The sequence below is a fragment of the Liolophura sinensis genome, chromosome 1, assembly GCF_032854445.1.
Source record: "Liolophura sinensis isolate JHLJ2023 chromosome 1, CUHK_Ljap_v2, whole genome shotgun sequence".
NCBI classification, from domain to species: Eukaryota; Metazoa; Mollusca; class Polyplacophora; order Chitonida; family Chitonidae; genus Liolophura; species Liolophura sinensis.
In genome coordinates this window covers 6423054-6446807 of record NC_088295.1, presented here as the reverse complement: position 1 = coordinate 6446807, position 23754 = coordinate 6423054, and the positions used below count along the sequence as shown (strand labels likewise).

Sequence of the window (23754 nt, the reverse complement as noted above, 5' to 3'; positions counted from 1 at the left end):
ACATTTGCTTTAACAGTGATTCTAATACACAATACAGGAATTCAGTCATTTACGATAATTAATATGCACACATTTAATCAACGATGGAGCATACCCTCATGCTATCATGCTCTACATGTGTGCAAACCCTAAGCTCAATACACGCAGAACTATTTGAGAAACCATCTCCAACATTTTGTTTAACATTGCTTTTTATACATGATACACTCAGACAGGAATTATGTAACTGATGTTACTTAATATCCACACGTCCAATCAACGATGGCATATCCCCCTCTCGTTACTGTGCCCTACATGTCTGCAAACCCTGAGCTCAATATCTGCAGTACTCACCACCCCTCGCATTTCGTTTAATACTGCCTTCTTTATTATTGGATGCTGACGCCCAGGGTATGACATACGCTACACGTGTACTTTGTACAAGCAAGCTAAAAATCCAAAAAATGTCATGTGACCAAAAAATGTCATGTGACCAAAAACTTTTTTTTACTCAATAATTTCTAGACTGTTGAAAATATTACAGTAAAACCGTCCTATCTGATGCAGTTTTGCACCCTGATTCCGGATATGCAGTTTTTGCAGAACTGGAAGTGTGGTTTTTGTCCTTTCAAATAGAAACTAGAGACGCAGTCTTAATTATAAGGCCTAATATCATCCTAAGGCAAGGAGACAAATTTTACATAACTGGACGTGCCAAAAAAATCACACTTTCGTGCACTCTTCAAAACTGAAATCTTCTGCAGCTACACCGGCATGGCAGAAACGCATGACACTTATGTACATAGTAGGCCTCCAGATGAGCTTTGGCGAGTAATAATTTCAGTCAATCATGAGACCATTTTCTTCAAAACCCCATTTAGTGCCCCTATAAAGTGTTTCATGGGGCATTTCTGGGAACAAAAAGAGTGCAATGTGTGAGCAAATTAGGTTTTAGCTGATACAGCATAAGTGATCTCAGGTAAAAACAAAAAAAAACTGAAGTTTCTAAACATGTTACCTGACATAACTTGACGTCCTGATCATGGTTTTATGTTCACTTTTGTCCCAAATTAGGATCAAAGTGCAAAAAAGCACATTTAACCCATTTAATGTTTGCATGTCAAATGACAGAAAACTTAAAAGCTGAAAAGAGTGAAAAGTTACACATGTACTGTAAGCATGCTGGAATTTGCTGAGTGAAAAGTTACACATGTACTGCAAACATGCTGGAAATTGCTGAGTGAAAAGAGTTACACAAGTGTTGTAAACATGCTGAAAATTGCTGAGTGAAATGAGCTACACATGTACTGTAAGCATGCTGGAAATTGCTGAGTGAAATGAGCGACACGTGTACTGGAAGCATGCTGGAAATTGCTCAGTGAAATGAGCTACACCTGTACAGTAAGCATGCTGGAAACTGCTGAGTGAAATGAGCTACACATGTACTGTAAGCATGCTGGAAATTGTTGAGTGAAATGAGCGGCACGTGTACTGTTAGCATGCTGAAAACTGCTGAGTGAAATGAGCTACACATGTACTGTAAGCATGCTGGAAATTGTTGAGTGAAATGAGCGGCACGTGTACTGTAAGCATGTTGGAAATTGCTGAGTGAAATGAGCTACACATGTACTGTAAGCATGCTGGAAATTGTTGAGTGAAATGAGCGGCACGTATACTGTAAGCATGCTGTAAATTGCTGAGTGAAATGAGCTACACGTACTGTAAACATGCTGGAAATTGCAGAGTGAAAAGAGTTACACGTGTATTGGAAGCAAGCTGAAAAGCATTGAACTGAATTAGAAAAAACAGAACTTGCCTTTTCTCACGAATTGTCCTAAGGCCGATTTACTACAGATTTAACATGCTACACAGTGCACATACATTGTATTGATGGCTTGGAAGAATGTATCCTTTCAAATTAATTTGTTCTATCACAATACATAAAGACACCATTCCATTAACTGAATGAGAGGTCGCATAGGCCAGAAATACAGGCTTGAACCAAGGCATTGCTGCTTTCACATATATAATTTCAAAAAATTTTTTGTCCACTGAAGACAAATGTAATAGAGCTGACTTCAAAAATATTTACGTAAGATTACTGATGCCAACCTGTGCAACAAGTGAATGTCTTATTCTTTTAAGAATAATTTTTACACTTACAGAATACTTCAACATTTTTTCCAAATGACACATTTATGATATATATTTTTTCTTATCGTAAATTCAGAATCACCGCTGTAAACTGGCAACAAGGACTGTGCGGTTAACAGAAAGTGTGTCACTGAACAAACAAACCTTTTAACAACTAGTTTAAACTTGAATATTACAAGGCCAAATCAATATTCCCCAGAGTTTCACAGCAAGCATTAATCCACAGCAGTTTCATTTAATTCATGAATCAGTAAAATTCACCTGTCTGGAAGCCCAATCCTCGCCCCTCCCCCTCCCCCCGCCTAAACAATCTCCCACACTTACACTGGGTTAATATCTATAGGTATTATTGGCCTGCCAGCTGTGGCCCCGTTCCACTCTATCTCAGCTAATACTTCATACTGCCATACATCACCTGCTACATCAAGTCTTACTTACGGCATGTGTTACCTGCTGCAGATACTAGCTTATATTACAGGTCCTATCACATACATCTACCATATTTCAAGCCATTTATACTCATACAATGGATTAGCATACAATCAATATGAGTTTTCTGCAAAATAAATGACACAAGAGTGCTCCATTTGACAGTGTGCATGTCTGGTTATCTATATAGCTAGAGATGATGTTATTCCACCGACGGCAGCTTTAGACTGAAGAGTTCCATAAAGGAGATGACATGAGAGGTGTTCTCCCACCTGAGTCCAGCCTGCCCCCGCCCCACAACATAGCTAAACGGGCCAGTAGTGATAAATCAGGTCTGAACAAGGTCATTTATCCAGTCACGATCAAATACAGACGTAGAGTTAGGGCAGGTGACATCAGTAAAAGGCAAAAGGTATCATCGGTACAGTACAACAAGGTAATGTGACAGCATAAGTGTCATCAGTACAACAAGGTACTGTGATAGCACAAGTGTCATCAGTACAAAAATGTACTGTGATAGCATAGAGTGTCATCAGTACAACAAGGTACAATGGTAGAGTTAGTGTATTCAGTACAACAAAGTACTGTGATAAAGTGTCATCAGTACAGCAAGGTACTGTGATAGCATGTGTCATCAGTACAACAAGGTAGTGTGATAGAGTGTCATCAACACAACAAGGTACTGTGATAGCATAAGTGTCATCAGTACAACAAGGTACTGTGATAGAGTATCATCAGTACAAGGTGCTGTGATAAGTCTCTTCAGTACAACATGATACTGTGATGGCAAGGTATCATCAGTACAAGGTAGTGATGGCAAAGTGTCATCAGTACAAGGTACAGTGATGGCAAAGTGTCATCAGTATAACAAGGTAACATGATGACACAGTGATGGCAAAGTGTCATCCGTACAACAAGGTACAGTGAAGACAAAATGTCATCAGTACAAGGTAGAGTGATGGCAAAGTGTCATCAGTAAAACAAAGAACTGATTTCAACGTCTCTTCACTAAAACAAAGAACTGTGATGGCAGAGTCTCATCAGTAAAACAAAAAACTTTGATGGCAAAGTCTCATCAGTAAAACAAAGAACTATGATGGCAAAGTGTCATCAGTAAAACAAAGAAATGTGATTTCAACATCTCTTGACTAAAACAAAGAACTATGATGGCGAAGTGTCATCAGTACAAGGTACAGGGATGGCAAAGTGTCATCAGTAAAACAAAGAACTATGATGGCAAAGTGTTATCAGTAACACAAGGTACTGTGTTTGTAGATCAGAGAAATAATATGCATTATAATGAATAAGTGGCTTACACAATACTGCTGGAATTTACACCTTGCCCGCCTCTCCAAACTGTCAAGGACCCACCTCTTGCCCTGATGTTTCCTCTCCACATCACCCACATTTTCCCTCAGTCCATTCCACCCTACTCATACGTTTCCTCTCCACCCCACTGAGCAGTCACCCATTTCATCTCCATCCCACCCACATTTTTGCTCTCCAACCACCCATGTTTCCTCTCCACCCCACCCACTCATTTCCTCTCCACCTCAATCCTCTTTTTTCTGACCAGGCTTGAAGCTTTCTATTGGTGTGAACATTTCATTCTACTCCTCTGCCCTTCTGCACACTTCTCTATCGACAATGCTCTTACTTAACAATTCACAGGCATTAATGGACTAAGTCTGGAAGGGAAAAATGGATTATGATTAATGTAACCGTTAACACGTTCCACACAAATTTCCGATGTACTGAGAAAAGCAAATACAAGATCAATCATTTCAAATAAAAGAGAACTGTCATGGACTGAACAAGTCCCATGTGACATCCAACTAATGGCCATGTATTCTTATCTTCCATATTGCATACCTGCTACAGGCTTCACTCAAAATGCTGGGGTAATAAAAAAAACAGAGCAGCTGTAGAGTTTGGGTGGCAATTGCCTTTCTCTTTCATCATAGACTGTCAGTTGCAGAGACAAGACACAGTTAACAATAACTCAACTTCACGCATCAGTTCACGGACTAACGTGTCTACAATTAGCTCGAGATCTACCGTCTGACAGGCTTATGCGATTTTGGAAGTCCAATTTTGCTCCAAAACTTTTAAGGAACTTTATGAAAGGTACATTTCAGTTATGAGGCATATTTTGTATTTTTTATTAGTCCCTCATCAGTGATCTGAAATATTCTCAAATGAGATAATTGATGGCATGGTCCTGGTGCAGCAAAAATTTTTTTTAATAGTTTAAAGATTAAACTATACAACAAGACAAGCTATAATCTAAATGATATAAAACCTTTCAGTGAAGTCCTTGTGAAACACAAAAAACACTTGTAGATGTGGGTGGTTATCTTAAGAGTAAGATCTTAGAACCCTGCATGTGGATGAAATTGGTCATCACAGGAAAAGTCAGTGTAACATTGTATGTGGGTGGTTATCTACAGGTAGGACAGTTAAACCTCTGTGTGTGTGTGGGTGGTTATCTGTGGGTAGAACAGTTAAACCACTGTGTGTGGGCAGTTATCTACAGGTAGGACAGTTAAACCTCTGTGTGTGGGTGGGTGGTTATCTACAGGTAGGAGAGTTAAACCACTGTGTGTGTGTGGGTGGTTATCTGTGGGTAGAACAGTTAAACCACTGTGTGTGGGCAGTTATCTACAGGTAGGACAGTTAAACCTCTGTGTGTGGGTGGGTGGTTATCTACAGGTAGGAGAGTTAAACCACTGTGTGTGTGTGGGTGGTTATCTGTGGGTAGAACAGTTAAACCACTGTGTGTGGGCAGTTATCTACAGGTAGGACAGTTAAACCTCTGTGTGTGGGTGGGTGGTTATCTACGGGTAGGAGAGTTAAACCACTGTGTGTGGGTGGGTGGTTATCTACAGGTAGGAGAGTTAAACCACTGTGTGTGGGTGGGTGGTTATCTATGGGTAGAACAGTTAAATCACTGTGTGTGGGCGGTTATCTATGAGTAGGACAGTTAAACCACTGTGTATGTGTGGGTGGTTATTTACGGGTAGGAGAGTTAAACCACTGTGTATGTGTGGGTGGTTATCCAGGGGTAGGAGAGTTCACTCACTGTGTATGGGTTAAACAACTTTTATGGGTGGGTGGTTATCTAAGGGTAGGACAGTTTAACAACTGTGTGTGGGCAGTTATCTACGGGTAGGAGTTAAACCACTGCGTGTGGGTGGTTATTTAAGGGTAGGGCAGTTTAACCACTATATGTGGGTGGTTACCTAAGAGTAGGACAGGTTAACAACTGTGTGTGGGTGGTTATCTACAGGTAGGGCAGTTGAACCACTCTGTGTGTGGGTGGTTATCTATGGGTAGGACAGTTTAACCACTGTGTGTGGGTGGTTATCTAAGGGTAGGGCAGTTTAACCACTGTGTGTGGGTAGTTATCTAAGGGTAGGAGAGTTAAACAACTCTGTGTGTGGGTGGTTATCTACGGGTAGGACAGTTAACCCACCATGTGTGGGTGGTTATTTCAGGGTAGACCAAATAAAACACCCATTATGGTTGGCTATCCAAGGGTTACAAAGCAGATTTAACTTACTGTGCAAGCATATGGATGACCATCAAAGGGTAGGGTAGTTTAGCACTGAGTGGTTAAGAACATATATAAATGTCTTGGTATTGGTTAGTGTAAAGGTCAAGTGTGGGTGTGAAGGTCAGGAGACATGAGGGGATAAGATTAGTGTTTCAGAGTTGAGACATCCTCTCTTGAATGCCTGACAGCCTCAAGTCTCATTACGTCAGGAAATCTTTTCTTGCCATTCTCTACAAAAAGGCAAGCAGAATCAATAAGAGAAACATCAAAGTTGTGATCAATACGCTCTCCTCCATAAGATTAGGAAATAAAAAGCCAAATGGGATTGACTTTCACACGATCATTACGGCCTCAACAGCCCACCAAGAAATGGCCAGCACAAAGTTAATGTGATCACGCAAATGACTTAGAATTGGTCGATTGCCTTGCTGGCCATGTGGCGTCACTGGCAATCAATGGCTCCAGTCCTTATGTAGGCTGTTTTCACTATCCCCCACCCACCAGTCTGCCCTGTACGGTGTTGATCCAGTCCATGATAACAACATCACTAGCCCATCTTGTAGCCGCAGATCTCAAGAACTATAAATAAACTTGCCAATATTGAGAACAAAGTGAACTTAGTTATAAATATGCTTCTAAGAAAAGGAGTAGAGAAGCCGTAGAGACAGCGTCAAACCGCTGTGAGCCTGGAGGCTGGATTATACAGCTCCACTTCACCTGACAGCTCTCAGACAATACACAGTTCTATCAATATTACAATACTAATGAACCAATCAAACTGTAATTAGCACCTGAAAACACATGGATAAAACAGAAGTCAGTCACTCAGGTGAGCCTCTTCGCACCCACTCACATTAATAGTCAGATAAATACAGCTTTACTTGACAATGCCAACACAATAAACACACCATCAAACCTGCCACTGGCTAAGCATGAACTAAGCAAGGCCGTGCAGCTTTTTACTGTCTGACATCAAAGGAACAAAGCTATTTCCTTACCACAGCAGATTGTCACTCTCACAAACGTATTTATAATACAACAGGCTGGAATCTGTTAAATAGACAATGGAGAAAATCTGATTTGACAGATGAGAACTGACGAAGTCATATTCGCCCAGAGCTCATCATGTCTCCAGCACAATTCAGACACTTGATTCCAAACCGCTGTAGTGATCTGACAGTTCTGGATACCGACAGCCATGGAGTGGGGTATGTTTGAGTGACAAGCATAAAAAGTGACAAATATACGGCCATCCTAACTTGTGGCTGGTCTAACAGAGGAGCTCACTCAATCTCCTTCATGCTGTCTCTCCAATTCCCAGGGGATAGCCTTGGCAATCCAGCCTAGTCATATTAGTTATCAGATTCTTCAATAGACTGAGGAAGCTGAAAGTCATAAATGCATGTCAATACTGAACTGTGAGACAAAGCTCTCAGCAAAGGGGCATTGCATTACTAGACAGGACATAAAGGCAAAAAGGAAAGTTGGTGCAAAGCACTTAGCCTTACGCTCTGCAAATGGACTTCACTTAGAAGTAGAAATCAAAGACCTCAACATCTGCCTGTTTACTGGGTTACTCAGATATACAAACACATATCACGCATTCACCTCCACCCAGCCAATAATGCATATATATTACATATCAGGAAACAAACTGTTTTTCTTTGTTTTGATAAGATTAACCTACTTGATATCTCCCCTATTAAAATATTCCCTTATATGACGGCAACCAGCATTGTGGTGAAGGAAACCCACAACCATCTGCAGGTTGCTGGCAGACCTTTCCACTTACAGCTGGGAAGGAAACCAGCATGAGCTGGACTTCAAATCACAGCAACCGCATTGGTGACAGGTCCCTGGATCATTGCGCTGTGCCTGCATGCCAACCTCCCTCAGTCATGCACGCCCCCTTTTCTGTCTATTCAGAGAAGCTTTCAACAAAAGCTTCACTTTAAAACAACTATTGTATATAGGCTAAGTACAGCCTTCACTCAACAACTTTCAGACACAGTTAAATAGAGTTTCGCATAGTTATGTGTAGCTGACTACAACTGCACTTTCTGGATACATGTGCATACAGTTTCATATACTTTTGTGTAGCTGACTACAACTGCACTTTCTGGATACATGTGCATACAGTTTCATATACTTTTGTGTAGCTGACTACAACTGCACTTTCTGGATACATGTGCATACAGTTTCATATACTTTTGTGTAGCTGACTACAACTGCACTTTCTGGATACATGTGCATACAGTTTCATATACTTTTGTGTAGCTGACTACAACTGCACTTTCTGGATACATGTGCATACAGTTTCATATACTTTTGTGTAGCTGACTACAACTGCACTTTCTGGATACATGTGCATACAGTTTCATATACTTTTGTGTAGCTGACTACAACTGGACTTTCTGGATACATGTGCATACAGTTTCATATACTTTTGTGTAGCTGCCTACAACTGGACTTTCTGGATACATGTACATACAGTTTCATATACTTTTGTGTAGCTGACTACAACTGCACTTTCTGGATACATGTACATACAGTTTCATATAGTTTTGTGTAGCTGACTACAACTGCACTTTCTGGATACATGTGCATACAGTTTCATATACTTTTGTGTAGCTGACTACAACTGCACTTTCTGGATACATGTACATACAGTTTCATATACTTTTGTGTAGCTGACTACAACTGCACTTTCTGGATACATGTGCATACAGTTTCATATACTTTTGTGTAGCTGACTACAACTGCACTTTCTGGATACATGTGCATACAGTTTCATATACTTTTGTGTAGCTGACTACAACTGCACTTTCTGGATACATGTGCATACAGTTTCATATACTTTTGTGTAGCTGACTATAACTGCACCTTCTGGATACATGTGCATACAGTTTCATATACTTTTGTGTAGCTGACTACAACTGCACTTCCCAGAGGCACCTGAACAGAGTTTCATATAGTTATGTGTTGCTGGCAAGAAGTGCACTTCATGGATGCACTTGAATAGAGTTTCTTGTACAGAAAAGTTAAGTGTACAGAAAAATTGGTCTGCTATCTGAAGCTTTCATCAAACAATACTCAGATTGTAGATGTCTATGGTTGTATTGTCAATTAGAACCACAATGTTTGGTTATACATGTCCTGGTTTGTAGAGTAGAAGTGTGAGCGGAATCCATCGCAGGCACATGGACAGCTACATATAAAGGTACATTATGTCATTTACACAAAACTGCGCTTGTGGCAAAAAACAGAAACAAAAAAAAACTTTTACACACCATGTTTAAAAGCCACGATACAAACCATAAAATTCAATCCTTATACTGTTAGTACACAATGTGTATGTTTACCAGTGCCCAGTTGTTCAAAACTGTTTAAAGACCTAACACCAGATTTAACTTTAACCCAAGTCTTCAATTTTGTACTTATCCTAAAAATAATTGCGTAACAGTATGTTAAATAGGACTTGAATCTGTTGCCTTAAAACTCCAATTTTAAACAATTCAACTGGCTCCTGAATTTGGCTAAAATCTTAAATACAAAATACAGCTTCCAAACAACTGGGACCAGGTATTTACAATAGTAACAACCTTCAGACAGAGTGACTCACATTAGACCACAGATGCATCACTTCCTCAAGGTTTATAAACAACAAGCATTTTGTGTCCTTGTGAAGGTCTGTCAAACACACCGGTAAGAAAACCTCAACTCATCAAAATCTGCTCACTGGACAGACCAGGTAAAGGGCAAGTAAACCAGGGGAGACTACTATGCAGAGTTGTGTGCCAAAAGCCACAGGTTACAACGACAATCACTTAAGAGCCTCTAATTATGAGAATAATTAGAAAATAAAATGTACAGCCTCTAAGCCTCTACCCTTGGTGACCTACCACCACCATTCCACCATTACCTCCTCACCCGCTCCCCCTACCCACCCCCACCCCCCAATAAAAAGAAGAGAAGAAATACAACCAAACAATGAAAAAACATGAAATTTTTTTTTTCAAATAAACCAAGTCAACATACATCAGAGATACATCAGACTAATTTGAACAATAAAATTGGAAATTTTTGCCTTTGGTATTGATTTTTAATGTAGCTCTATATGACATTCAACGCAACAATTGCTTGAATCTGGACATGCAGCTGCTAACAAACCTGCATGTTTACACAGAAGCGCAATGCAGTGTTGCATTGCCCGGCGTGCCTGTTCTTTGTGCAGAAATGTGTAAAAATACATGTCTTTTTGCTCATGTATACGACATGCTTTTAGCTCATCTATGTCATATTTTGTGCTCTTGTATATGACATGCTTTATGTTCATGTATATGACATGCTTTATTTTCATGTATATGACATGTTTTTTTGCTTATGTCATGTATATGACATGCTTTACACTCATGTATATGACATGCTTTTTGCTCAAGTATGACTTGCTTTATGCTCATGTATGACATGCTTTATGCTCATGTATATGACATGAATTTTGCTCATGTATAGGACATGCTTTTTGCCCATGTATATGACATGCTTTTTCCCATGTATATGACATGCTTTTTGCTCAAGTATGACTTGCTTTATGCTCATGTCTATGACATGAATTTTGCTTTATGCTCATGTATATGACATGAATTTTGCTCAGGTATATGACATGCTTTTGCCCATGTATATGACATGCTTTTGCACATGTATATGACATGCTTTTTGCTCAAGTATGTCTTGCTTTATGCTCATGTATATGCTTTATACTCTCGTATATGCTTTATGCTCATGTATGACATGAATTTTGCTCAGGTATATGACATGCTTTTTGCCCATGTATGATATGTTTTATGTTCATGTATATGACATGCTTTTTGCTCAAGTATGACATGCTTTTATGCTCATGTATATGCTTTATGCCCATGTATATGACATGCTTTATGCCCATGTATATGACATGCTTTATGCCCATGTATATGACATGCTTTATGCTCATGTGTATGCTTTTATTCATGTATATGACATGCTTTTTGCTCATGTATATGACATGCTTTTTGCTCATGTATATGATATGTTTGCTACTCCTGTATGCAGGCATACTACTGGCTGATGGTTTGCATAAAGTGAGTGAATACACGTACATGTGGAATGGACAGAGTAAACAAGTAAGCTGACCAATCAAAACCTGACAGATGTAGAAAACCAACAGATTACTAGTAAGACTTGTCACCTACCTGAATAGAGCTTGGTTTTGAACTCGTCCTGATTTCCCGCAAAGTAGACATGAGGACAGTGGTTCAGAATAAATGGGTCATCATTATAGTACGGATAACAACCTGCAAAGGAAATTGTCTGATATTCACCAACAACTTCAGCACACAGTATGAGAAAACTATTCTATATTCACCAACAATTTCAGCACACAGTGTGAGACAACTGTTCTATATTCACCAACAACTTTAGCACACAATATGAGAAAACTATTCTATATTCACCAACAATTTCAGCACACAGTGTGAGACAACTGTTCTATATTCACCAACAACTTCAGCACACAGTATGAGAAAACTATTCTATATTCACCAAGAATTTCAACACACACTATGAGAAAGCTATTCTATATTCACCAACAACTTCAGCACACAGTATGAGAAAGCTATTCTATATTCACCAACAACTTCAGCACACAGTATGAGAAAACAATTCTATATTCACCAACAACTTCAGCACACAGTATGAGACAACTGTTCTATATTCACTAACAACTTTAGCACACAGTATGAGACAGCTATTCTATATTCAGTAACAACTTCAGCACACAGTATGAGACAGCTATTCTATATTCACCAACAACTTCAGCACACAGTATGAGACAACTGTTCTATATTCACCAACAATTTCAGCACACAGTATGAGACAACTGTTCTATATTCACCAACAACTTTAGCACACAATATGAGAAAACTATTCTATATTCACCAACAATTTCAGCACACAGTGTGAGACAACTGTTCTATATTCACCAACAACTTCAGCACACAGTATGAGAAAGCTATTCTATATTCACCAACAATTTCAGCACACAGTATGAGACAACTGTTCTATATTCACCACAAGCCATGCACACATCAGACATCTAATATTATCGGTTCATAAATCAAGCACCCATACAAACACATATTTCAGTTTATTAACAATCCAAGTGCCCATAAAGCGCCTACTTCTGTTCATGTATAATTTCTATCCATTCACAACACAAGCCTACATCAGACTTATAGTTGTGGCTTTCCTCTGGGTTCTCCCCAGTTTCCTCCCACAATAATTCTGTCCCCAATCAAATAGGTGAAGTACTCAAGAGTGCGGCACAATTACAAATTTTTGTTTTGTCAAGCATGCAGAAAACCATTAAAATGTTTTCTTCTTACCCGTGCAATATCTGGAAAAAATGATAAAAGGTTCTGATCTCAAACTTTGAGAGTGACCTTGTGGCTGTGCATAAAATTTTTTTTATTAAATGCAACTCAAAATGAGGCTTTGATATATGTGTGAAAGGGGTCTGGTTCTGGGTGAAGTGTACATGATTGTGTGATGGGGGCCTCTTCTGGGTGAGCTAGACAAGTGACTGACCAAGTGTGTTGGGGTGAAGTGTACATGATTGTGTGATGGGGGCCTCTTCTGGGTGAGCTAGACAGGTGACTGACCAAGTGTGTTGGGGTGAAGTGTACATGATTGTGTGATGGGGGCCTCTTCTGGGTGAGCTAGACAGGTGACTGACCAAATGTGCTGGGTGAAGTGTACATAATTGTGTGATGGGGCCTCTTCTGGAGGAGCTACACAGGTAACTGACTGAGTGTGCCGGTGTGAAGTGTACATGATTGTGTGATGGGGGCCTCTTCTGGGTGAGCTACACATGTGACTGACCAAATGTGCTGGGGTGAAGTGTACATGACTGTGTGACAGAGTGTAACGGGTGTCCCTACTGGGTGAGCTACACAGGTGACTGACCAAGTGTGCTGGGGTGAAGTGTACATGACTGTGTGACAGAGTGTAACGGGTGTCCCTACTGGGTGAGCTACACAGGTGACTGACCAAGTGTGCTGGGGTGAAGTGTACATGACTGTGTGACAGAGTGTAACGGGTGTCCCTACTGGGTGAGCTACACAGGTGACTGACCAAGTGTGCTGGGGTGAAGTGTACATGACTGTGTGACAGAGTGTAACGGGTGTCCCTACTGGGTGAGCTACACAGGTGACTGACCAAGTGTGCTGGGGTGAAGTGTACATGACTGTGTGACAGAGTGTAACGGGTGTCCCTACTGGGTGAGCTACACAGGTGACTGACCAAGTGTGCTGGGGTGAAGTGTACATGACTGTGTGACAGAGTGTAACGGGTGTCCCTACTGGGTGAGCTACACAGGTGACTGACCAAGTGTGCTGTGGTGAAGTGTACATGACTGTGTGACAGAGTGTAACGGGTGTCCCTACTGGGTGAGCTACACAGGTGACTGACCGAGTGTGCCGGGCTGAAGTGCACATGACTGTGTGATGGAGTGTGACGGATATCTCTACTGGGTGAGCAAGACAGGTGAATGACAGAGTACATGTGTACACAATTGTGTGACAAAGTGTGATGGATATCTCTAAAGGGTGACCTATACACGTGCCTAACCGAGAGTGCTGGGTTGAATTGTACATGAATGTATGACAGTGGTATCTTCTGGGTGACCTGCACACATGACTGACCGAGAGTGTCAGGGGCTGTCGGGGCGATGTGACCCCAGGTGAGCGTCTTCTCCAGAATGTCCATCCCATCTTCCATGCTGCTGTACTTGTAAATGTCATGAACTGGTTGTCCAGATGACCCCAGAAACCTGCCATGTCAGAGGGATTGGGCAAAATGGAGGATACATAATGAAGTACATGTACAAACATGACAGAATGGGGAGTTACTGGATGTGAAGAATACGAGGTAGCTTTATCTGATACTATATACATGTAGATAAAATCAGATTAAATCACTAAGTTCAACTCAACTCTCAAGCAGTAGCATGGCCACTGACACTTACATGATCACTGACATCTGATTAGTGATGCCTTACAGTAGACTAAGGGAGACTACTCCTGCTAAACTGCTACCAAATACGCTCATGTATAAATGAATCAGAACATTATGTCAAATCACATGCTCATTTCTTCACTGCCCAGATGTTTTTTTAAAACTCCAGATCTAAAATATAATACTGCATTTCACCTAAAGTTAGGTATGTAAAAATGCCCTTTCAAAAAGGTCATACAGGCCTTACAATGACACATCACAACTTCCTATATATCCTTGAGGCTCTTCAGAAACTTTACCACTCTTCTGCAGTAAGTGTAAAGATAAAGACTCAGGACGCTGGACTCTCACCTGACACCAGCTATGCTGCAGTCATAAGGGTTAGTGACAGAGTGGAGGCTCTGATAAGCCCCTGCCTGGGGGAACATACACTTGTGGAGGGGCTGCTGTGGTAAGATGTAGTTAGCCGGGTCAAACTCCCCTGGCATGACGTCAACATGGACACAGGACTGAAACAATCACATTCACATTTGCATATACATCTTTCATAGGTAAACATCGGACGGGTAGATATTCTTCTACATTAAAGACGTTTGCAATTATAATGAAATACTAAAATGAATATTGTACACATTAGTTACATCGACCTACACGTAAACCAGCAGGTTTATTCAAGAATAATTAATCAATTTACATAATTATTATAGCCTGCCTAAAGGTGATCAAATAAGGATTCCCATATTTCAGCAGTCAACAATAAATATTTAGAGCAAACTGGACAATAAGTTCGCAGTGTTAACCAGTCATACATGTACAGCTAACTGAGCCAGAACATTAACCAGTCATACATGCACAGCTAACTGAGCCAGAACATTAACCAGTCAACTTAAAGCTGAGTCAGAATATCAACCAGTCATACATGTACAGCTAACTGAGTCAGAACATTAACCAGTCAACTTAAAGCTAACTGAGTCAGAATATTAACCAGTCATACATGTACAGCTAACTGAGCCAGAACATTAACCAGTCAACTTAAAGCTAACTGAGCTAGAACATTAACCAGCCACACATGTACAGCTAACTGAGCCAGAACATTAACCAGTCAACTCAAAGCTGAGTCAGAATATTAACCAGTCATACATGTACAGCTAACTGAGCCAGAACATTAACCAGTCAACTTAAAGCTAACTGAGCCAGAATATTAACCAGTCATATTTATAGCTAACTGAGCCAGAACATTAACCAGTCAACTTAAAGCTAACTGAGTCAGAATATTACCCTGTCATACTTACAGATAACTGAGTAAGAATATTAACCAATCCTATTTACAGCTAAGTGAGTCAGAACATTAACCAGTCATACTTACAGCTAACTGAGCCAGAAGCTCATCGAAGTTCTTCACTGCACTGACAGTACTTGCTGTGCTTTTCTTTGCAAGATACTTAGCCTGCACAGAAAATGAATGCACCATATAACATAAACAGCATTAAATACATGTATTTTCTCCTCAAAATGAAAGTTGAACAAACTCATACGAGCAAGTCTTACAAGTCCATAACGGTAAACCTTTAACACTGCTGACATGTCAACAAGGCTGACAATAAGTATCACATTTAAATTTTAAAAAGTCCTTCAGGATGCATGATCATCTGAAGGCCAAGAGAGCAAATTCTGACTGGCCTTCTATGTATAACTGGATGCTACAGGTCGTAGAAAAGTAAAACATGTTCAACTTCAAGCAACTGTTGAGTCAGCAGCTGTCAGTGATCACAAGTCCACACATATCAAAGACCTTCCACACTAGCCCAAAACACATAATAAGAAAGCTGTCGTAAACCTAAGTCAGACTTACATATAGTCTTATCTTCACAACAGTTTACCGCCTTCACGGACAAATGAAAATTAGCATTTAATCTTGAATTACAGCTTAGAAATAACATCACATATTAATAAGTCTAAAACAGCTTTGTGATCCCGAGGCCAGGTGCCTAGCTATGTTGCACAGTAGAGTACCTGATGAATGCTTCCCTTGTCCTGCGTAGCTTCGCTAAGAGAGTTGCCAGCGATGATGATGCGGCACACATTAGCTGTAGCCTCCTGCTGCCCCTCATCTCCCAGCTGCCCAGTCAGGAGGTCAACCATCAGCTGTAAGGGTAACAGGTTCTCCTGTCTGCCTCCCAAGCCGAGGCCTGATATCAGCGCTACGTACCTACAATACAAGACAAATATCAGTACTATGTACATACAATACAGGCAAGATACCAGTGTTTAATATGTATATACAATACAGAGCAGATATCAGTGCTACGTGCCTACAATATCTATTAGATACCAGTGTTATATATCGACATGTACAATATAGACCAGATACCAATGCCATGTGACTGTAATACACCAGATATCAAAGCCATGTGACTGACATAGACCAGATACCAATCCCATGTGACTATACCAGACCATATACCAGTGCCATGTGACTATACCAGACCGGATATCAGTGCCATGCAACTACATCAGACTTGATAGTGCGACATACCTACAATACAGAACAAATATCGGCGCTATGTACATACATTACAGACAAGATACCAGTGCTTAATATTTATCTATAATACAGAGCGTACATCAGTGCTATGTACCTACAATACAGACAAGATAATGGTGTTCAATATGTACCTACAGCATATATCAGCGCCACATACCTACAGTACAGACAAGATACCAGTGTTTAATATGTATCTACAATACATAGGAGATATTAGCACTATGTACTGGTACATGTACCTAGAATACAGACCAGACCAGACCAGACCAGTGCTATGTACATATGATATTTATTAGATACCAGTGTTATGTACCTACATGTACAATACAGACCAGATACCAATGCCATGTGACTGTAACAGACCAGATACCAATGCCATGTACCAATGCCATGTGACTGTAACAGACCATGTGACTACAGACCAGACATTAATGCGATGTGACTATACCAGACCAGATATCAAAGGCATGTGACTATACCACACCAAATATCAATGCCATGTGACTATAATACAGACCAGATATTAATGCCATATGACCACAGACCAGATATTAATGCCATGTGACTATACTAGAACAGATATCAAAGGCATGTGACTATACCAGACCAAATATCATTGACATGTGACTATACCAGACCAGATATCAATGCCATGTGACTATAATACAGACCAGATATTAATGCCATGTTACCACAGACCAGATATTAATGCCATGTGACTACAGACCAGGTATTACTGCCATGTGTTATTTATTTATTTATTGATTTGATTGGTGTTTTACGCCGTACTCAAGAATATTTCACTTATACCACAGCGGCCAGCATTATGGTGGGTGGAAACCTGGTAGAGCCCGGGGGAAACCCACGACCATCCGCAGGTTGCTGGCAGACAATCCCACGTATGGCTGGAGAGGAAGCCAGCATGAGCTGGACTTGAACTCACAGCAAGCGCATTGGTGAGAGGCTTCTGGGTCATTACGCTGTGCTAGCACGCTAACCGACTGAGCCACAGAGGCCCCCACTAATGCCATGCGAGACCAGATGTAAAAATGTAGGACATGGAACCCTTTTGAGTTGGGTATGCGGGTGCTTGGGGTTTAACGTCGTGCTCAACAATTTTTCAGTCATATGACATTGAAGGAATGAAGAGTGCATGTAATGTGCCTCCTTGTTGCAAGACAGGTTTCCACCGCTCTTTTATCTAGTGCTGCTTCACAGAGACGCTTTACTGAAGGCAAGTAAGCCGCCCCGCCTGAACCAATATACTGATACAGGTCAACCAGTCCCCTATCCCCGAACACCAAGCAAGAAAATTACAACTTCCTCTTTTAAGGTCTTAGGTGTGACTCAACCCAGGATTGACCCTGGATCTACCGCTCCTGAAGCAGACACTCTACTGTGCTATCAGGGCCAGTTCCCTTTTGAGTTGTATTTTATAAATTTCTTTATAGCATGGCCACAATGTCACCTATAAAGTTAGGAATCAGAACTCTATAAGAACTATTTCTTTACACAAATGTTCTTTAAAAAAAAAGATACTCAAAGAGAAAGAATAAATATTATTTTCTTCTAAACAATTTTGTCTGAAAATACTAAAAGATATTATACCTCATTTTACATCAAAAAAACATAAAAAAACTTTAAGATAAATATTATAGTCCTGACTGTCATGTTTTATCGCAGTTTTTAAAAAAATAATATATATATTTTCATGGAAGACATTGTTTTCAGTGTTTCAGCTCATATTTTTTAGTACTTTATTACGAATAGGATTTGAACGCCAGAAACACATACAACATACACTGTTATGGGCTCCTGTTCAGGGTTAATATAAGTCAATGCCATGTATCTGCAATACACACCTGCTAATAATGTAATAGTTTAATGTCATATACATGAATTGTACAACAATGTACACAGATCAATGGCAGATGTCTGGGTGAATGTGCCCCTAGCCCTTGCTTGCTTACTTATCTTCCTCTAGAATAGGGCGTGGCACTTGAGCGGGTAACTCCTTAAAACAGTAATCTTTCACATAAAACTTTCCTCTGTCATGGTCTGGCTCATACCCATACACAGCAACAATCACACCTAAAACAAGACAGAATAATAATTGATCACTTCATGATTTCTCACTAAATACCTGTGCACATACGTGTAGCTGTGACTGATCTCTCACTAAATACCTGGGCAGACTCATGAATCTGTGAAAAATTTCTCGCTAAAAAGCTGTGCAGATTCATGTAGCCGTGATTGATTTCTCACCAAATGCCTGTGCAGATTCATGTAGCTGTGACTGATTTCTCACTACATGCCTTTGCACATACATGTAGCTGTGACTGATTTCTTACTAAATGCCTGAGTAGATTCATGTAGCTATGAAAGATTTCTCGCTAAAAAGCTTTGCAGATTCATGTACCTGTGATCGATTTCTCACCAAATGCCTGTTCAGATTCATGTAGCTGTGACTGATTTCTCACTAAATACCTTTGCACATACATGTAGTTGTGACTGATTTCTCATTAAATACCTGAGTAGATTCATGCAGCTGTAACTGATTTCCCATTGAATACCTTAACATACATACATGTACAGTAATTACCTAAAATTTTGCCAACACAACTTGTTGTGACTTGTTCCTAGCGCGCACCTTTGTATATCAGTATATAGCTAGATTTCTCACTGAATACCAGTATGTATACCTGTGACTGAGGACTGGATATCAAAGCCCTCCTTCAAAATAATCCTCTGCAGGTCATCCTCTAAAATCAGCTTGTCAGAATCGGCTATAAACTTAGCTCTGATCGGCTGAGGCATGAGGTTGTGCTGAGAAAAGCAAGCAGCAAATCAATGTTTAATCATTAACTTACTTACTCATTTATTTGATTGATGTTTAATGCTATTCAAGAATTATGCTTTGTTTGGGAGGGTGTAAGTGCTACACAAAGACCATGTACATGCTTTTTGCTAAGTCTAACAGTTGGCAATTCCACAAACCTATTGCATCAATGTGTGTTTCTTGGGTTTCACATAGACTATTAACAAACGTACAAAAATTAGCAACATTACTTGTAATGTGTGCTTCTAGTTCGTAGAGATTTTAGACAACTTGAGATTGCAGCCTGTATATGTACCTCTTTCACGAGGATGTAATACAAAATGACACATACACTTCTTGACAATGTGATACATGTATGTGTCATGTTGTATTACATCATAACAAGTTCTACCTCTTTACTGATTTATTTGTAACAAACCCTACCTCTTCACTGATTTCCTTCAGGATACTGGGCTTTAGGTCCATATGTTTAAAAAGAGTGCCAATTATAACACATTTTTCTCCTATTCCCAACTCAAACAACTTCTTTATTGGAACATCCTTTCCTGTAATTTAAGATCAGATATACATGTACAAGTAAAATTTCATGAAGGAAGACCCCTGTGGCCAAGGGGGTTAGCATGCCGGCAAGGTGCAATGACCCAGGAGCATCCCACCAATGCAATTGCTATGAGTTTAGCTCATGCTGACTTTCTCTGCGGCCGTACATGGGAAGGTCTTCCAGCAACCTGCGGATGTTTGTAGGTATCCCGCGTGCTCTGCCCATTTTCCTCCCACCAGAATGCTGGCCGCCGTCGTATAAGTGACATATTCCTGAGTACAACATTTTGGTTGATTATGCCCACATTGCGGATATTTCTGACCGACTATTGGCAGCGTGAGACTCACATAACACCACAAAGTGCAGAAGAGTGCAAAGCTAGCAGAGAAATGTTTTATTTCTAAACTGGTGAAACTGCTTCCAACCTTGCCTTACTATATACTTACAGTACAAACATTAGCCTCGAAAGTAGTTCCGAAAGACTACAACTCCTTTTCTCATACTGGCTTAGCGGTGTTGGAGTCTCGGCACCAATAGTAATAATAGTAAATATTACAATTATGTCTGCAATTGCATAAACACAAACAATGATGGAAGGGTACCCTCAGAAATTTGCCATATAAAATAAAAGACTGTAAAACTGGTGTCCCCTCATGTTTGAGAGTCTATGAGAGATACGTTCTACAGAGTTCAGCGTGGAGGGTGCATATACCTGAAATTGGGGTTAGAAAATGCTCCGCCAGGGTTCTAACCCCAACTTTCGAACATGTATGAGCCCTCCCACGCTGAACTCCCTAGAATGTATCTCTCATTGGCTCCATAAACGAACACAAGGGGACACCAGTTTTACAGAACTCTCATTTCACACTCGCCATAAGATTTCGCCATTTTGTGTATGAGGCAACACGAGCGTGACCAGGTCTGTTTTCGGATCGCTACTATGATAAATCTATTCTGAAACGAGTACTATCGGAATTAACACCCTCAGCGTCAAGACTTCGTCAAGACTTTCGGGACTATACACACATAGTAGTATGGCCAGGCCTGTTGGACCTAAACGACGATCTGTGGTTTACTCCTGCACATATTTACATACCCCACTTTTTCTTGGCAGTTTTCTCCAGTTCAGGTCGAACTGTCATAAGCCTTTCGGCATATATGTGTGCATATTGTCTTCCAAATGATTTCTCCTTGATGTAAAAACGTTCTGAGTTGTTGGCATAATTCGTCTCACGTCGAGTAAACGTCTGTTGTTGATCACCTCCCGCGGAATGACTCGAAGAAAGGAGATTTCCCACCTTCTCCGACTTCGGATCAGGGCCGTACAACATGACAACTATTGCGTATTTAAAACACAACTAAAACAATAACAATATGCCCTCGCTAGTCGAGTAACTATTATTACGACAGAAATAACGCTGCTACTGCCGTGCCAGTGCTAACTTTCCCGCCATATTTGACAACATTGTAGCTCTTTTTTCTGTGGAGGTGCATATGCTACGGATAACTACAATGATAGAAACAGATCAACATACGGCAAAAGGGAAATTTTTATTTATGTATTTATTTCATTGGTGTTTTACGCCGTACCGGCATTCAAGACTATTTCACTTATACGACGGCGGCCAGCATTACGGTGGGAAGTGTGGGGGAGGACAGAACCCACTTCAGTACTGTGTCGATATGTTGTACTGGTTTAGACCAGTGGCGATTCCATGCATCACCACACATGTACATGTATATATAATTAGGCCTATATTATTTTTAAAATCACGAAGAGCTGCGAAGTTAAACCGAGATACAGTTAGCCTTTGTATGTAGGTCTGTGGGTGCGGGTATGTTAATTTGAGATGTGACGGGCCATGGTATCTTAAACAGGTTCCAGGCGCTTTCAGTATGTGTGCCTGTCTGTCCCTGAGACACACGAGGCGCGTGTTCAAACCCGGCCTTGGTCAGAGAATTTATAAATGCCCTCATTCTCACTGTTAGTGGTGACAGTAAGCCATCAACAACACTAGCGTGACAGTTTGTGCAGTCTTACGTTCGTACGGCCATCCAGGCTGTATTTCACAATATGGAAAGTTGTGAGTAGGCCAAGTGAGCTAGTAACCTTCAAAAAGTCGATGATTTACACCGGACCCTCCTTTTTCGCCACCCACAAAACTGACCGCCATGGCATAAATGAAATATTGTTGAGTATGGTGTTAAATCAGGTCAATAAATAAATATTAATCGAAAGGACCGGTTGTTTTTTAGAAGAGCTTTTCATTAGATGTTACCGTTACGATGAATAAAAAAAAATCTTCATTCATATTAATGTAGTTTTTTCTCATGTAACGTCCTTGTAATTCTTTTGTGCAACAGAATGTTTCGTTTTCTCTCAAAGATGTTGCATAAACTTTTTGCGAAAAAGTAAAATTGTTCATAAGGAACGCAAATTTTTAGTGAAAAGGACGCAAATTCACCGGTATAAAGCGCTAGTCGACCTGGTCAGTTTACAGCAGGGATAAGTTGTAACAGTGGCAATATTTTTGCCACCATGCATGGAGAGAATTGTTCATTGGCTTCGCCTTATGAGACCTTATTGTATATTAAAAGCCAATATAAAGCTCCACCATGACTTACTCTTGGTTTGTAACAAAGCCTCAAGCATATAGAGCAAAAAGAAGTTTCAGATGCCACATAAGTAATTTTTAAAGTTTATCATTTTTTTCGCGTTTTGAACCAAACTCAAAAGAAATAAATTAGCCTATGTGATTAACGCAAAGTTGAGTATGCCCTTGTATCAAAACTAATGTCATAAAACTCTTTAAGTTATGCTGATAAAAAAAAGTTCAGAATCGCTGACATTTTAAGCTCATATTCTTCGGTTTAGATGTAACACTTCCCATGGGGTATAAGTTCACCGTGTATTATGCAAGCATGTAAGCCATTCAAACTTCTTGGAATTAAGCTTTATTTGAGAAAACATCATTTTTTATACCTAATTTACCTAAGAAATACCTAAGAAAAGAGCTGCCCTTTTCAGAAGTCTGGAAACAAAAAAATTGAAGTGAATATCATGATATACATTCTCTAGACTATCAGCGCAACATTAAGCATTTTAGACTAGAAAATTTCTTCAACGCCATGCATTCGTGATTCATTCCAAGCAAAACGAACTACGTATGGGCCTACATGTATGTATCACTTTAGGGAATGACATTCGCAACGAAACACTTATGCAGAAAAGAGATTTTAATTTTACTTTCTTAGAAACCAGATAGGGGCCTTGTCAGAGACACGAAGTTTGTCCTTCATTTTAATGATACGTTATTGGTCGGTCAGTCTTATCTCTCGCATGGTACACAGGTAGTGTACTTGATTACTCACAAATAATAACACGGGGGTTATTTTACCTCCATGATTACCGGTATATCAATGTACACAGTTTTTTTAAGCTCCTGTGTTGATTAATTCATGCGACAGCTAAGTTTCTTATTTCTTATTTATTGGTGTGATTGGTGTTTTACGCCGCACTGAAGAAAATTTCACTTATGCATGGTTACCGGCACATCAATGTACACGATTACCAATATAACACCACGGTGGTTATTCTACCTCCGTGTTTACCGGCACATCAATGTACACGATTACCAATTTAACACCATGGTGGTTATTCT

General features: G+C 40.1%; 1 protein-coding gene across 1 annotated transcript in view; it reads right to left on the bottom strand.

The window, feature by feature from the left end:
- The window catches only part of LOC135478581 (DNA polymerase delta subunit 2-like), a 45215-nt gene extending 23676 nt beyond the window's left edge, over positions 1 to 21539 (bottom strand). Inside the window, exons 1-9 of the mRNA XM_064758634.1 lie at positions 21189 to 21539; positions 19975 to 20096; positions 19415 to 19538; positions 18683 to 18803; positions 16181 to 16376; positions 15534 to 15614; positions 14519 to 14676; positions 13855 to 13982; positions 11347 to 11448 (exon numbers count right to left, since the gene is read on the bottom strand). Of these exons, the coding sequence (XP_064614704.1) occupies positions 11347 to 11448; positions 13855 to 13982; positions 14519 to 14676; positions 15534 to 15614; positions 16181 to 16376; positions 18683 to 18803; positions 19415 to 19538; positions 19975 to 20096; positions 21189 to 21423 (1267 nt within the window). The 5' untranslated portion in view covers positions 21424 to 21539. The remainder of the gene's footprint in view (positions 1 to 11346; positions 11449 to 13854; positions 13983 to 14518; positions 14677 to 15533; positions 15615 to 16180; positions 16377 to 18682; positions 18804 to 19414; positions 19539 to 19974; positions 20097 to 21188) is intronic.
- Positions 21540 to 23754: the final 2215 nt, after the last annotated feature.